The sequence below is a fragment of the Sphaerodactylus townsendi genome, linkage group LG07 (genome assembly GCF_021028975.2).
Source record: "Sphaerodactylus townsendi isolate TG3544 linkage group LG07, MPM_Stown_v2.3, whole genome shotgun sequence".
NCBI lineage: Eukaryota > Metazoa > Chordata > Lepidosauria > Squamata > Sphaerodactylidae > Sphaerodactylus > Sphaerodactylus townsendi.
The window spans coordinates 50088822-50106072 of record NC_059431.1 but is presented as its reverse complement, the minus strand read 5'-3'; the positions used below and the strand labels follow the sequence as shown (position 1 = coordinate 50106072).

The 17251-nt window shown below is 40.9% G+C and overlaps 1 protein-coding gene across 6 annotated transcripts in view; it reads right to left on the bottom strand.

Annotated features, from left to right (window-relative positions):
• Window positions 1–17251, bottom strand: part of PAM (peptidylglycine alpha-amidating monooxygenase) — a 220633-nt gene that overhangs the window by 33743 nt on the left and 169639 nt on the right. For 5 of the 6 annotated variants that reach the window (XR_007245071.1, XR_007245072.1, XM_048503652.1 and 2 more), the window contains 4 exons: window positions 14154–14272; window positions 6786–6885; window positions 1950–2003; window positions 381–584 (listed from right to left, as the gene is read on the bottom strand). Coding sequence is in view for 4 of the 6 variants with exons in the window: in XM_048503652.1 (XP_048359609.1) it covers window positions 381–584; window positions 1950–2003; window positions 6786–6885; window positions 14154–14272 (477 nt within the window). In the remaining 2 variants the exon portion in view is untranslated. The remainder of the gene's footprint in view (window positions 1–380; window positions 585–1949; window positions 2004–6785; window positions 6886–14153; window positions 14273–17251) is intronic. The other variant, XM_048503653.1, reaches the window with a different exon arrangement.

The window sequence follows — 17251 nt, the reverse complement described above, 5'->3', positions numbered from 1 at the left end:
CATGGCTTTATTTGTAGAGTTAGCAGGGGATCGAGTTTGACGTAGAGTGTATCTAGCCAAGCTCAGCTAAAATAATATTGTTGTGTGTACATTTATGGCATATAAGTTGACTGTTGCTATAACTCTGGTCCACTTCCAGACAATATATGAAAGAAGTTTAAATATAGGAAGTAAGGAATTATTTGGTGTCAGTCATAGAGATTAATGCCACACTAAGGGAGGGACAGATGGGATCCAAAGAATATCGTGGGGACACACAGAAGAGAGAGGTTCTATTCAGAACATACACAAGATGAACAAGAACGGTATGTAATTGATCATGCTAACTTCAATGACTATTTTGAACCATTCACATTATACAAAATTAAAAGGGTATGTACCTCCATAGACTCTTGACTTCTTCCATCGAATAAATACCGCAATTGCCAAGAGGACAACAATAGGAATAATGAGAAGGGTTGTAATGAGAACAAAAGAAACTCCAGGGTGGCTCTGCTGGATCACATGATGCTTTTCTTCTTTCTTGAGCAATCCTGTTGACATGGGTTTGCTGGTCAGTCTGGCTTCTATAACAGCCTCAGCTTCTTTAAGGAAAAGAAGAGTGTTGAACCATTTCAAGCCATGCATATGAATGAGGTTAAAGCCAAGCATAAGTTAATGGTCAGTTGGATCCAGAGTAAATTTTTCAGTAAGCTGTCAGGGAGAGAACTTTCTGTACTGCTAACAAAAGGGCCATGTGTGAATGGAAAACTTATTTTGGATCCAACCTAACAGGACAAAGCAGAAGTTATCAGATTGTGGGGGGGGGGGGGATTCAAAAAAGCTCACAGCTCTCCAATGGGCGGGTGGAGAAGCCAGGAAGGAGGAACAAAGTGAGGTGGAAGGCAGCTGTGTGGGCCTCTTGATGGCAAGTTGTTTGCCTCTGCATAATGTGCAAAAACCCATAAAATACAGCCTGTTGCCCTATAATGCTATATACTTATACTTTATTTTTCAGTTAGTATTGATAACCCTGCTGTGTGTCAACTCAAATGAGATTCTTGCATTTTATTCTGGAAAAAAGAAAAGTAGCATGGAATTTGATGTGGGATCAAAATAAGGTAACAATGCTCCAATATTTGTTGCATGCAATGGTCCATTAAAAGTCTTGCAGAGAACAGCGATGACTTTCTAACAGAAACACAAGAAAGATCTCAGGATCCACTGCATGTGCTCTCCTTTTCTTCGTATCGCTGACAATCTCCACAACCTTTTTAGGGTATATTCATCCACAGAGCTCTTGTCTGTCATTATCCTCCCTACCCATGGGTATGGAAGCTGCTGTTTGAACATGAAGAAGTGGAATAAGTTTGTCTGAAGGGGTCTTCAAAGCCAAAGCTCATTGAACAAGCCTTAGCCTCAACATCTTGGGGAAAGGGGAAGCTGTTTGTTTACATGTATTCTTTGGACACCAAATACATCACAATCCTTATTTATCCTTGCAACCGTTTTGTAAAGTGTATTCCTTAACAATCCAATTTTTTACAAACAAGCTTCAATACATTAATGGCTGAAGAGGGATTTGAAACCCATTGTGCCACACAGTCCCATTGACAGCTCCCAATCTTGGCACAATGTACATTGAAGGTGGCCACCTGCTGTCACAGCTGGAGCAAACTGTTAAATCTTACAAGGCATCTGTTCTAATGAGATTCTGTCCCTGGCAATGTTGTCTCTTAATGAGGCGCCTGGAGGGAAAGAAAAAGAGCATATACACGGGCAGCTGGCAGGAAGCTCCTGAGACAGTTCCTTGGTAGCACTTTAGGTGCAGCTCATCGGTCCATTTTGGAGGCTATTTTTTTGCCCACACTTCTCCCCACACTTGACCACATAATTAAAGCTTATTGTCTCAATCTGAGGAAATAACCTGCCTCAAGGCTTAAGCTGTAGAGAAAAAGAAACAAACCAACCTTTTATTTCCTGTACTTCAATCCCAGCTTTTTTAACAGACCGATGCTCCATTTCTGTAACATAAAAGCTGCTTTTAATACTATGTGACTTGTGTGAAACATGGCAGACAGTAAGGGCTGCCATTTGTGATAATTTGCTTTGCAGGCATGTATAGCATATCACAAGATCAGAAGGGCAGATCATAATAGATAAAAAACAGTGTTGCACTTACCTGTAATTGTTCATTGGATGGTCTTCTGTGCAGGCACACATGGGACTGGATAGGTGCAGGCCAACCACAGAGATTTCTCTTCAGCTTTTTGCAGAGCCCTAAGCAACTAGTGAGTGCTCCCCTCCCCAGTCATGTACTCATGCAAGAGTTTTTCCCTCTCAGAAGCAAGTGACTAGGGGTGGGGCAGCACTCTCCCTCCAGTTCACCCTTCACTGCCACTTATACTAGGTGACAGCCCATAACGGGGAAGGGGGGACGGATGTGTGCCTGCACACAGAACCATTTGATTAACAAACTGTTACAGGTAAGCTGTTTTTCATCTTCATGGCCTCTGTGTAGACCCACATGGGAGAGTGGCAAACTTTGTATGCCATGGAAGTGGGTGTTGAGCTGTCAACGAAACAGTGACTGCAGTACAGCTTTTCCCACTGCATTCTCTGCCTTAGCAGCAACATCAGCAGCATAATGTTTAATGAAAGTCAACAAATTCGACCAAGTGGCCGCCTTACAGACATCAAGTAGAGCCCCTGCAGCCCCTACAGCCATCGAGGCTGCCTGCCCTCTGGTGGAGTGAACGTTGAACTTAATGGGAGAAGGGACCCCGGCCTTCTCATAAGGTAAAGTAAAGGCCAAAGTAACCAATGCAAAAGAATTTGAGAGATGACACACTGTCCCTTGTGAGGATCTTTGAAACAGAAAAAAGGGAAATGTCCCTTCTGAACAATTCAGTTCTGTCCAAATAGAATGATAATGCTCTCTTCACATCCAGGGAACGTAAAAGCTCTGTCAGCATCACATTAGGGGTCCTGAAAGAAAACAGGTAGTGTAATATCCTGTGAAACATGAAAACTAGAGACAACTTTTTAGAATATGCTGCAAATTAGGTCTCAAAATCACCCTGTCTGGGTAAAATTTAATAAATGGTGGGTCAGACCTTAATGCCCTCAGATCACTGACCCTTTGGGCAGGAGCAATAGCTACTAGAAAAGCCACTTGATAGGACAGCACTGATACTGGACAAGAAACCATCAGTTCAAATGATTTTCTCAGAAGGTAGGACAGTACCAAGGTGAGGCTCCATTGGCCCACGGGGGGTGACACCTGGGGAAAGATATTATTAAGGCCTTTCAGAAAATGTTTACAGAAAGGATGAGAAAACAGTGTGTGTCACTGTATCCCATCATGGAAAGTGGAGATGGCTACCAAATGTACTTTCAGGGAAGTGTTTGCTACCCAAATTATTTAAGATGCAATATGTAAGAGAAAATCTTGTATAGAGAATGAGAAAAAGGGTCTATTCCTTGTGTTACAGCCCACTTAGTAAATCTGGTCTGCTTTGAGGAGTAAGATTTCCTAGTTGATGGCTTCCTGGCAGATGTCAAGACTGACAGTATCTCTTCTGACCAACCCTCCAGGAAGTTAATCTCCATGCGGCAAGGTGGAATGACTGAATGTTGTGGTGAAATATCCTCTTTACCGACAGCAAGAGGGGTGAACCAAACTCTCAGAGGCCAGAACAGGGCAATTAGTATCATGTCTGTGTGATCTGTTTTGGCTTTGCAAGGAACCCAAGAGATCAAAGGGGTTGTGGGAAAGGTGTACGCCAGGGGACCTGACCGGTAGTTATTATAGGCAGGTTATTGGCAAGGTCTGTTAGAAAAATATCTGTGGGTGGGTCTGTACCTGCTTTTGTGAATGGTGGATGATACCCATATCTCCCTGCTCAAGGGTCGGTGGGTGTAGTGCTTTCTCATAGAGTGTCAACTTTAATTGGGAAGGCTTTTCCTGATTGCCTAAAGGGTAAGAAGGCTACATGTTTTGCAGGAAGCCATGACATGCCCCTTGTTCAACCATAGGAGGCAGTCGGAATGTTCATCCACCTGCACCATCTTAGCACCACAAGTCTGGCACTTTCTGGAAGGAGTTATAACTAGAACCAACAAAACCAAAATGCAACAAAACACTGACTATCTAACTATAACTACAAAAACTAACTACAACTATACTAGTAACTATAAAAGTAAAGGCGTCAAACCTTCCCTTAAGAAGAGCTCTTGCTGAAGACTTCCTACTCCTGCAGTGGTGAACAGTGAACTGAAGGGAGAGTGCTGCCCCATTCCAGTCACATGTCTCTGAGCGGGAAAAACAATTGCTCGAGTACGTAACTGGGGGAGGAAAAACTCATTAGTCGCCTAAGGCTCTGCAAAAAGCTGAAGAGAAATCTTCATAATTGGACGCCGCAATCCCAGAGGCTATGAAGATGAATATAGGCAAAATCTATGGGACATGGGGTAATACTTGTGTCTCAAAATAGATACTGAAACACTGCATATCTGGGAAAGGAAAACAGTGAGGCTTAAATCTATTGCAAAATAAATGTTAGACATGACACACCCACCTCTATTCACAAAATTACTCTGTACCACGGAACTCTGCACTAAGGAAACTTGGGCTGATTCCGCATGGGACAAAAACAGCAGTGTGAAAACAGTGTGAAAATGGTGTAAAAGGGTTTAAAACGGTGTAAGAGGGTTTATACTGTTTTCACACCGTTTTCACACTGCTGTTTTTGGCCTGTGCGGAATCAGCCTTGTATTCTGTGACTGATATATTATTTCAACAATACACACCAGCACAGCTCCCATCTTTGCACAATATATTCCCAGCAAAAATATTCTGGAAGGGCTGGGTTGGCACTTGGGAAATGTAGGGTCCAAATAGGGCAATGGTACACCAGCTCACCCTTATAGGGCACGGAAATCTCTGATCAAAGTTAAGTCTTGGGTTCCTTTTGTGTCTGCCCCATCTGGCAGGGGTGTTTTTTCCTTCCATTTTTAACAGAAGGAACTTAGGATTTTGAAAGCCTACATCAACAGCAAGTGTACTGATGAGCATAAACTGGTAGTGACAGGCTGGAAATGGGCCTAGCGTGAACAAACCTTATCCATGGCAGTACCATCTTTTAATGTATGGCAAACATGCTCCATGATTTCCTCCCTCCAGGTTTTTTGCCTACAATGCTGATGGCCAACAACATTTTTACTGTGCCCAAACATAACTTTCTACTGTGAACGTCCATACAACATTGATATTATACCTGTTATACCAGCCTTACAATTGATATTTACTACGCAAAATTAACTTGGCTTATTCCAACCACTTCTAGTTTCACATTTTAATTTTTTTACTGTTTTTAATGGCAGCTGTATGAGGCTTTGGATGCCATTTTTTGTTGACAGAGACTACAATATATACAGTCACAACATATTCATTAAACAATTTGAGAGTTACATCTTTAAAACCAGAGCTACTGAAAGAGAACACCTTCAGCCAAGAGCATGTGTAAGCCAAGAGCAACTGCCAGCTTTAATGACCAAATAGCAGCAAATGTTCCAGCGGGAGCAACTTATTTAGGTTAACAAGATGCAAAAATGGCATAGGAAAGTGAAAATTAAGCCTTTCGGCCAGTGAAACAACTACAATTCTCAGTTGTCTTGTCAGTGGACACAGAATGCCAGATGCTGAGGGACAACGTTAAGGATGAAGTAATCTCTCTAATAGGATAACAAGCCAGGCATGGCAATATAGCCTTTGATGCTGTAAGTTACCTTAGTGACTCCCTAAAGCAGGACAACTGGAAAACGTCTCCCAATTCCCCCAAACAAAATAAAAATAAATAAAGTAGAAGCTAGGACTCTCCAGTGGGGAGAAGAAGAAAGGAAAACTGAAAGAAGCCTGTTCCAGAAATCTTGTTCTTTCACGTTTATTTTATTTATTATATTATATTTATACCCTGCCCATCCCTGACAATACCCAGGCTTGGCTACTTGGATCTTGTTTTACAGCAGCCTGGGTACAGCTGAAATGTATATGCCAGAGTGGCTCTGATTACTGGCAACTGGTGTCATGTCAAGTTTGTATTATTGCCAGCAAATAAAGTAAAGGTCAGAAAAATCAAAGTTAACAGGTCTCAATTAAAATAATGCAATTTGTAGTGAATATGTTGATTTTGCAGCATAAATGGTGCAAGTGATAAATAATAAAAATCACAAACATACAGCTAAAGCAGTGGTTCTCAATCTGTGGGTCGCGACCCCCTGGGGGTCGAACGACCCTTTCACAGGGGTCACCTAAGACTCTGTGCATCAGTGTTCTCCTTCTGTAAAATGAATAAATGTTAGGGTTGGGGGCCACCACAACATGAGGAACTGTATTAAAGGGTCGCGCATTAGGAAGATTGAGAACCACTGAGCTAAAGGAAAGTAACTATCAGGCCAATCCAGAGGCCACCAGGGATGGCTGCACTGCCATGTTGCCTCCAGAGGGCTCCAGAAGGCTGGATGGAGTGGCGTAATGCTGAGTATTCTGCATAAAAAGGCAGTACATTGAACAAAAACTGCAATACTTTTGCATAAAATTGCAAACTTTGAAATTCAAGACATTTTGCCACTTTAAAAATATTTAAATATTTTTATACAACATCTCAAATCTGGAGGTCTTCAAGGTGAATAAAAGTTGAAGCAATTAAAATGGTTACAAGTACATTAAAAGCCACAGTATAAACAGCAGTCTCCAGTAAAGTATATACATACTAGTAATGATTTATGAGGCAAATGTTACTTACTTTCTGTGGATGTAAATTTCCATACTGTGTTGGCATGAGCATCACCAATATACACTATTCTGTCTTCAGAAGCAACAATATCATGTGGCATCTCAAAGGTCTGTCAAGACAGAGCAGTCAATACATTCAAGCTGGAAATCTGCTCGATAAAAATCTTCTCAGATCATTTAGATCCATTTATTTTTGGAATGAAAACCTTTTCATGGTACCCTGTTTCCCTGAAAATAAGACATCCCCTGAAAATAAGATGTAGTATAGGTTTTGCTGAAGTGCTAAATATAAAGCACCCCCCGAAAGTAAGACGTAGCAAATTTTTTGTTTGGAAGCATGCCTGTCGAACAGAACACCACAGCATGCAGCTGTGGAGCAGAAAAATAAGACATCCCCTGAAAATAAGACATAGCTCATCTTTGGGAGCAAAAATTAATATAAGACACTGTCTTATTTTCGGGGAAACACGGTATCACAAGAAGAGTGTCACATTTAGCAAATATATTCAAAGGTATGGTGGAAGTCCAATGATATCTGTGATAAAAAGGGCGAACTTCCTCATGCAAATTTGAATTGTAATTTTTTTTGTCTTTTTACATAATTTATACTCCACCTTCCCCCATATTGGACTCAAATGAGCTTCCATCATTCTCTCCTCCATTTTATTTTCATAAAATGTGAGGTAGGTTAAGCTGAGAATGGGTGAGTGGCCCAAGATGACCCAGCAAGCTTTCGTGACAGAGTGGCGTTTTGAAACTGGGTCTTTCAGATCCTACCTAGTCTAACACCTTAAGCACCCCATCATCACAATGAGCTACAGCTACCCCACTGGGTCAAATTTCTGGCTGATCTTGTACAGTTTCTTTCATCAATTTCAGCACTATTGCAATGCCATTAAAGGATGATTACAATGTTTAATGCAAATTAGAAGTGCTATATAAACAAGCATTAGAATTAATGAGAGATCCCTCTTTACCTAGCAGTTATGATCAAGAAACAGTCAAAGTGCACTTTGTGTTTAGGATAAGATAAAAGTGAAGACACAAGGCCCAGAATGTCCTACCCTGATGACAATGGAATGTACACCCATATATAAAAAGTAACCAAGGCTAGATTTTAATAGACAATGATATTAATTTCATATTTTCAGTGTCTAACACTTAAAATACTTAACAAGGGGAAGAAAGAAATTATTCATAGCACATATAATGTTGGGTTTAAGTTTTCAAAGCAAACAGCAATTGAACACATTAACTAATTTTCATCTGGGGGCATGCTGACATTACATGTATTGAGACAGATTCAGATGGACAAGCAGAAGAAAGGCCTAAAACAGACAAAACAAATAGCAGTGTAGTGACTTGGCCTCCAGACTACTGAAATCTCTCATATTTATTTGGCTTAACAAATCAAATTTATTTCCTGGCTTGAACTGTACCTATTTGTGGCTGCAGCCTAATTAAATAAAATGACTTTCCATAAGAAGCAATGAGCTGCTGTGTGCTGAGCAAACTAAGCCAGAAACTGTGTGAGCCACAGTTTAAAGCTAGCTTGCTTAGTGGAAAATAGAGTTTTATCTTTGTTCACTGAATTGAGTCTTGCACAGAATTTTAAGCAGTGGGTGGCATGAAAAATCACTTCTACTACCATGAGGCATCAAGATATTATTTGCAATCTATTTCTACTCAGCCTTGTCTAGACTCACAAGCTGACATGGGGTAAACAATTCAAAATACAAACACATCTAAAATATTAAAGCCACAATAAAGCAACTGTGATCAGACTAACACAAAACTGACCCAAACCAGCAGCTTTATCTAAAAAAGCTCAAGTTTCCTAATGTCTTTATGCATACTCCAATAGCCTTGTACTACAGATCTAGGAACCAGGAGTGATGGTTTTCTTCCTCCTCTCCAAAGGCACATATTTCTGCTGGAAATACTTTTTCTCTCTTCCGGGAACCCTTCAAATCTTCCAGCCATACATGTTTACTTCCCCTTCAATAGACACCAATTCCTGTTAATGCAGCACTTCATCTGTCACTCTGCAGCTTAAATTTGATGTCACTCAGATTCATTTAAAAGAAAATTCCCATTTCCAAAATGATGGATGTGAGTCAGAAAATCTGAAAAGGCCTGTCTATTCAGCATCCAAGATGAAGTTCCCAAGCTTAGCTCTTTCAATATTGTGCTACCTTAGTAGGCATTAGTGCTCACCAGGAATGGCCCAACTGTACTGGGCCAATTCGACACATGGCCTTTCATATCGTATGCAATTCTGAATGTTGTAAAAAGGCTACTCTGGTTTCAACTGAAAGGGGAAATTTATGGAAAGGGGATAATTACCAAGATGCTTGCTTTTAAAATTATATCATCATATTCTGAAGACATCTTACATAGTATTGGATGAAAATTATTACTGATGATCCTGAAAACTTCAAGTGCACACAATTACACTTTGTGCAATGGGTGTAGAAGACACACACACACACACACGGAAATTTAAGAGTGAAGATACACAACATTTGAGCACTCCTCCAAGCATTCTGTCCAAACATATCAACTGAAGTAGAAGCTGGCTGAAAGTGATGCCAAAGGCTCCCTTCCCCCACCCAGAATGATAGCAAGGCCAAGAACTGGCCATTCCTGGGCTAGTTCTGCTTTCCATAAATTGAATTCCTAATTGCAGGAAAACTCTTACCAAGTTTTTTTAGGCAGACAGTGTGCTTGATGCAGAGTAAGAGGAAAAAGGTGAAAACTGAGCCAGGGATCAATCAACTGATACACACAGCTCTTATTTTAGTTGCACAGCCAAGAAGAATAGAATAGAATAACTTTAATGTCATTGTGCACACACATTGTGCCTTGTGTCCACACAACGAAAATACAAAACAGCAAAAATACAAAAATACAAAACATCCCCCGATGAACATCTCTGCAATCCACACTAGGCATTGGGGGGCTGCAATCCACACACCCCCAACTTACAGCCATCCCTACACAACCATCTCTACGCAGCCACCACCACGTCAACACATCACCATGGAGTTAATCATAGCCACAGCTCTGGGATAAAAGCTGTCTCTGAGTCTAGTTGTCCTGGTCTTCATGATCCTGTATCTTCTGCCAGATGGTAATAGTTCAAAAAAAGAAAAAGCAGGGTGAGATGGGTCCTTCAGGATATACCGAACATTTTTTTAAGCAGCGGGAGTTATAAAGTTCTTCTAAAGAGGGGAGAGGGCATCCAACAATTCTCTGGGCAGTAGTAATCACCCTATGGAGCGCCTTCCTATCTGCCACTGTGCAACTGGCAAACCATGCACAGATGCAGTATGTCAGGACACTCTCTATAGCACAGCGGTAGAAGGTCACCAGCAGTTTTTCATGCAATTGTTGTTTTCTCAAGAGTCTCAAATAATACAACCTCTGCTGGGCCTTCTTAACCACCACAGCAGTATGAACGCCCAGGCTACAGCTTGAGAATCTGCTGTAAACTCTGTTCCGATATCATGTCAGCTACCACCTTCACTTTCCTTGGGCAATGATGGAAGGACTCCGGTTGTAGTAGAAGTTCTTCTGTAGATACCGCAAGATATGAATCCCAAACTCTGCAAAATCATTTGATAGTGTCTATATGAATAGTTATCCCAGTCTTAACTTCCTTCTCCGCAATATGATGGCTGGTTTTCAAAACATACACAGTTGTTCTGAAATTCAGAACCAGAAAATTAGATAGCATCTGCTTGTGACAATCTAATGTTGACTTGCTACATGCCAACACTTCACATTTGGAGAACTATATCCTTGTTTGGTCCAGATGCTGCAAGATATGATAGCTCACTTTCAAAAAGACTCATGTCTCAGTTTTGCTCCCTGTGCATCATTTCTCTCTAACTCAGAGGTTGTAAAACAATGTACGATGAATGCTAGTGTCACTTGCACAGCAGGTACAAAATTGTCACATCAGGATGTTGTTTCTGCAATACTAAATGACTCTACAGCCACAGGAACTGCAAAATTTGATAGTTGGTGTTCCAAAAATCCCTATATTTTTCTTGTGTACACAAGCTTATTCCGCAGTTCAGGGATAGCAAAGTTAAATATGTGCCGTGGGAAAACTGATTTATTAAAAGATTTATACCTTGCCTCTTTGCTGTTCAAGACAATAACCTAACCAGCAATAGATTTAAACACAATGGCTACATAACAATCATCATGCAATCTGTGATAAAAAGCAGTCACTAAAATGCAGCATAACTAGAAACCAATTAAACACTGAATCATATGCACAGCAATCAGATTCAAGCATATCTCTGCTTTCAAAGCGTGACTGCAGAGCCCTATCTTCTGAAGGCAGAAGATGAAGGATTTCTGGAACTAATCAGGAAGATCATTTGAAAACACTTATTTATTGATTGATATTTCTCTCTCTCTCTCTCTCTCTCTCTCTCACTCACACACACACACACACACACACACACACACACACACACACACACACACACACACACCCTCACCATTATCACTAAGATTACCAAATACAGACACAGAAAAAAAAATGTAATCAACCAGTAAAAGACACTCAGTGAACAATGCAACAGGACTGGGAATACAAAATTAAATGAAAATGTGAACACTAAACTGTCCAAGGCAACATACTGCAAGCAACGCAGAATGCAGGATTACACAGGTGCAAGGAATGCAGTAGCAGAATGCAGAATGCAGCAGCCACTCCCATACAAATGCACCTATCTGGTCTGTTCTATCCCACTAAAGTTCTAATATCATTACAAGAATGCCCTCCTGAATATTTCAGTTTCCACAAAGGGGAAGCTATCGCAGAGAATACACGTGAGTGGTTAGTTAATAATCTTAAGCATTTGTGGGGAGGAACCTTCCTGAAGGTTTTGCTCAAATGAATGAAGCTGAAATGAAATGAAACCTTGAATGGCATATATTCCAGTGATACTAGGGCAGGGGAGAAATAGCGGTAGGCCTAGGCCCGTGGTGGCGAACCTTTGGCACTCCAGATGTTATGGACTACAATTCCCATCAGCCCCTTCCAGCATGGCCAATTTACTGCCCTGGCCCCTACCTGGTGGAACAGGCTCCCTAAGGAGACCAGGGCCCTGCGGGACCTTCAAAGTTTCCGCAGGGCCTGCAAAATGAACCTGTTCCACCAGGCTTTTGGCCAGCCGGGATGACCATCTGACCCTCATACCATCTTGGTCTCCCATGGGCAGGAATGGGGTTGGGATAAGTCGCCTTCTGAAATTTTTAAATTGTTTAAATTCTATGAATTTAATATTGTTATAGATTGTTTTTATATTTGTATTTATGATGTTGATGTACACCGCCCTGAGCCCTCCGGGGGAGGGCAGTTTAAAAATGGAAATAAATAAATAAATAAATCTGTTATACACTGGGAATTAATTTTTAAAATCTGTTTAGACATGCAGCATGAATAAACTAAAATATTAAACCATTGAATTAAAATTGGTAAGCATTTGAGAGCGTATTGTAATGACAGCGCACAGAAATCTGGCAGTTGGTTCAAGAGTGGCAATAGAGTTGCTGTCTAGCAGGAACAGAGTTTTGGCAGCATCTGCAGAGTTGCCTAATCCAGCCATAAAAGGACTGAGGAGATTTTTCCGCTCGGCTTCATATAGAGGACAATGATGGAGAACATGGTGAACAGTTTCCTCGAGACCAAGGTTACAGCTGCAAGTTCTATCACCTTCATCTCATCCAGGGGTTGCAGTGTTATTGACTATTTTATAATTTCATTACATCTACTCAACCATGTCCTGGATTTCTGTATCCACCACAATCATATGAGTGATCATTTTCCTCTTAGTTTAAATATAAAATTCAACATACCTTTTCCTCTCTATACCCCGCCAAGCATGGACAATGCCACATTGGCAATGAAATGGTGTGACACCTTGGCTGCTAGGATACAGGATTTTTTCTTAAAATCTACACTTGAGTTACAATTTATCCCTTGGACCACACATTCCTTTGAGGAACTTGTTAACATAATCAGACTAAAATTTGGATCTAGGCCTTCTGCGCAACCTACTAATGACAGGAAAGTCAATAACATTACACTGAATGCTGAATGTCTCAATCTAAAGCGCCAGCTGAGAAAAATTTACTGCACCTACAAGGATTCGAATATTTGGCGTCATGTGCCTAGGGACCTTGAAAGATCTCTCCTCCCCACCCTGGGCTCTCAGGCACTAAAAGCCCCATCATTCTCTCTCCCAGGGGAGGGGGGGCCTTAACAAACAGTTCACTCCAATCGAGGTGAGCGCCTGAATCCCACTACTGTGCCTACCCTGCTCTTGGCAGACATACTCCTCCCAATGGAAAACCCTCACCCAGACTGCTGCTTTTTAATCCTACCCCCAAAGTTTTAGTTTGGTCCCAAAAGTTACATGCCAAGAAAAGCATGCCAGCCTCCAGTCTCTCAAGCTTTGTGGGGGTGGGGGGTTCTTGAGGGGCGGTAGATGGTACTTACAGTAAATCAGGTTGACTCAAGAGGACCTTCCTGAAGCTCAGCCCCAGCCAGCAGAAAGCCTTGTGCTCAGCCAGCCTGTGCAGCATGACTCCCAACGTGTTTGCTGGCAGCCACCTCTGGCTGGGCAAGGGGGGGAAGGGGGAGGGGGAGATGATGGCATGCGTGCCCACAGAGAGGGCTCTGAGTGCCGCCTTGGGCACCCATGCCATAGGTTCGCCATTACGGGGCTAGGTGAAGATAGGACTTTTTATTTTGCAGCTGCATAGGATTGTTTCTCCAGTAGTATTATTGGATCTAGTATAATCCTCAGGCTCTTACCTGAATCAAAATGTATCAGATGGACCCTACTGAAAATGGAGACCACTGCATCCATTGATCTTTCAAACCAGCATTACCTCTGTCTTACCAGGATTCACTTTCAACTAGCTCAATCTTAGTCAACACTGGGGGTCACAGCCAAAACAACTTCGACATCATGTTGAAGACGGGTTAGCTAACAGAAGAACTAGAGAGAATGCACAAGTAGTCCTTCAATTATGATAGTACCAGATCATAAAACACTGCTCTCGTGTTTCTATGTGCTTCTCTTGCTGAGGCACATGGAGCTTAAGGTATGATACCGGTAATTTCTTTCTGTGATCTCTTGATCTAGAACAGTAACTGAGCTGGCAAATCAAATGCAGATGCTACTGCCCTAAAGTACAGCATTCAAGATTTAACAACATATAACTTGGGTTTACCTTCCAGCTAATTTGAAAATCTTCCTGAAGTTTGCACAAGGCATAGAAAGGCAGAAAAATAAATGACTGGTCATGCATTTTTTATGAAACCAAGTGATGCTTCACAACATGTTACCTTTCTAAGTGGAATGAAAGTGTCAATGATTTCACCAGTTGAAAAGTTCATCATGAATGCTTGCAGGGGCTCCATGTCTCCAGGGTAAGGCTTTCCATTAACTGCAAACAACAGACCACCTGCAAACACACACACCTTCTTCAGTGATCTGTATGTGGCTGAGTATATTCTTCCTTTATACAACAAAGTCTAAGCAAAGCAGCACAAGACAGAGGAAAGCTGTCTGAAGGAACCATAATTGGGGGTAACTAGGGATGTGCTTTTTGGTTTCTGAAACTGTCATTGCAATTTTATTGGGGGGTAGTCAACCTCTTTCACTGCAACGTTTAGCTGTAACTATTTTGGACATGGCTGCTATGAAACTATTGGCAATGCTCCCAACACTGTATTGATTAAAAGAAAATATGCTATGAAAAGGAAAGAAAGGATATATCTAAAGTTAACACTCCATACTCTGTCTTCTTTTAAGTCAATTGCTGCAGGATAATATTTAGCATTTTCATGATATTTGGTTCAGGCAGTTACCATGGAGATGTGAACACAATACGGAAAACAGTAGCATGAGTAGCTTTTACCTCACAAGCAGCAACTGTGTGGTCTCATTTCAATGCTGACAGAAATTTGGACCCTACCTTTTCAAGTTCAAAATTGTTATTGTTCATCAGATGGAAAATGCATTAAACATTCATAAATGCTTAATACAATAAACACAATACAATGAACACTGAATAAAATCAGTAGCACAAATAACAGCAATGAAGAAAAACCAAATTAGAAGAAGAATAACAATATGGCAGCAGTTTTAAGCATTTCTTTAAATAGCAGTAGTTTATATGGCAAAAATAAATAGAAGCAACAGTTTCTCAAGGGAACCAGAGGGTTTTTTTTTTAAAAAAACCCCAGAAACTTAGATAGTCTCAACTAATTAACTGCCAACTGAAAACAAAATCTTCAGTTGGAGTTGAAGTCACAATGGAGATGCCATGAGGCAGACCACCTGGGGAAGGCTACTGAACCACTGCTAAAAAGGTCCTCATCAAAGTGCTCATAGGCCTCTGTTCAAACAGAGGTCAGAACAGTATTTATTTAATCATCTTTGAGGATCTCCCAATTTCTTGGAGGAGTACAGAATAAAATACAAACATTTATCCATAAAATTAAAACAAGTTGGAATACAGAAAGCATGGGGGTGAGGAGAAAAACCAAGGATTTACTGGGAGATCTAAGCATAGCTTAACCTAGGGATACTGTACAAATGCCCCGCCTTCGTTTATTCCTGAGTGTGTCTGCCTGCACTCCTATCAATAGCTTCTGGTAAGATCCTAAAAGAAACTTCTAAATCTCTTGATTCCTAAAGGAAACCTTGGCTGATGCAAAGATGTTGATCTTCTAGCAGTGGAAAGCCCACAGCTTCAAATATAACCTAGTTTGAAAATGATAATCACTTTGTAAGGAATGATCAGTGATTATCTGTAGGAAAACAAAAACCTTAAACACCAGATCCACTTACTCACTGATCCAATGGTCAATGATTACCCTGTGTAGGAGAAAGTAAGACGATCAACATATCTGGTTCCCAGTCCTTTCCAGATATGCTCTTAGAGTTTTGATAATAGCCAACATGAACCACTTTAGGATGGGAAGGCTTGGGAAGAAATTAGGACCCATCAGTGGCTACAGTAAAACCAAGTTGACCTTGGTTGTGAATGTTGAGACAATATGCAATCCAAGAGGAAGACTGAGTTTCTTCGGCAACTAACTTACATAACTGGTTGAGCCAAAAGCCATTTTCCATGTAATCTCAGGTTCTATCAGTCTACATTTTAAGGGAGGCCATATGGCATCTATAATTTATTTTCTACCCTGCATTACTCAGTGCTTAGATGTTTAGCTCTAGGCAGGTGACCTCCAGATGGCTGATGGAATGTCAATGGGAGTAGACACAGGAGAAGGGGCAGAAGATATGGAATTTATATATTGAGATTAGTCAGATCAAGGACCGCCGTTAACCTGCCCTGTAAGAGCTGTGAGAATTGTTTCTGTTTGAACTGGTCCTATCCAGATCCTTTGGAACCAAAGAGAAAATTAAGGGAAGACACAGAACACAGCTATTTGCTAGTGTTACAAAAGATACTGGTCTATTTCCCCATGCAGATGAAAACAGTTTGGAAAGGTAGACCTTGATGGGAATAGCCCTGCTGTCAAAGTTTTAAACAAGCTTTCCATTGTTCCACCAATCAAATTGCATTCGCCAGTAGCTGGTTTTCATTTAGAATGTAAGGAAATGAGTACAGGTGTCTACCTTCTAATGTCTGGCTTGCCCCTGAATAATTACCTAGCAAGAGCCTCTTAAAAAGGTAAAGGTGAAAGCACTGGGTCATTACTGATCCATGGGGTCAGGTAACATTACGTTTACTAGGCAGAGTATGCTAACAGGGTGGTTTTCTGTTGCCTTCCCCTGTCTTCTACACTTTACAGTATTTCAATATATCTGCAATTTCTGAGTTTTTCAAACTGTAGGGTGAAAAATAATATTGTATGAGAGAAGGTATGAATATTTAAATAAATAAAATATATTTAAGGCTTGGATCCAGTCTGCTTTGGTTCACTCAGTCTTATTACCACTTAAAAGTGTTTTTCATTGTTCTTTTAATGAAAGTTAAGATTCTCTTGCATTATATGGGAGTTTCTTAATCCCAGTAGGACAAAAAAAATTGTTCACACCGTCCAAAGTTAGCTATTATAAACAGATATTGCTCAGATGTTTCAGTTACTCTTCACTGGAATTTTGCAAGACCGTATAAAGCTGTGGTGTGGTTCACAGCCAGTCAGCACAGAAGTAATTCAACCACTTTACTAATTAAGATACATTAAAGCTGGAGGAAATAGTATGTCAGAGACAGGTATAACAGGCTCCCCTAATAATTTCCCCTCCTCCATTCTATTCTTAGAACCACCACTCTGTGAGATAGGTTAAAAGAGAAAGACTAGTCCAAGGTCACGCAACAAGCTTCCATGCAGAGTGGTGATTCAAAACATGGCCTCCCAGATTCTAGTCCAACATTCTAACCTCTGAACGCCCCTCAAAGTTACTTGTC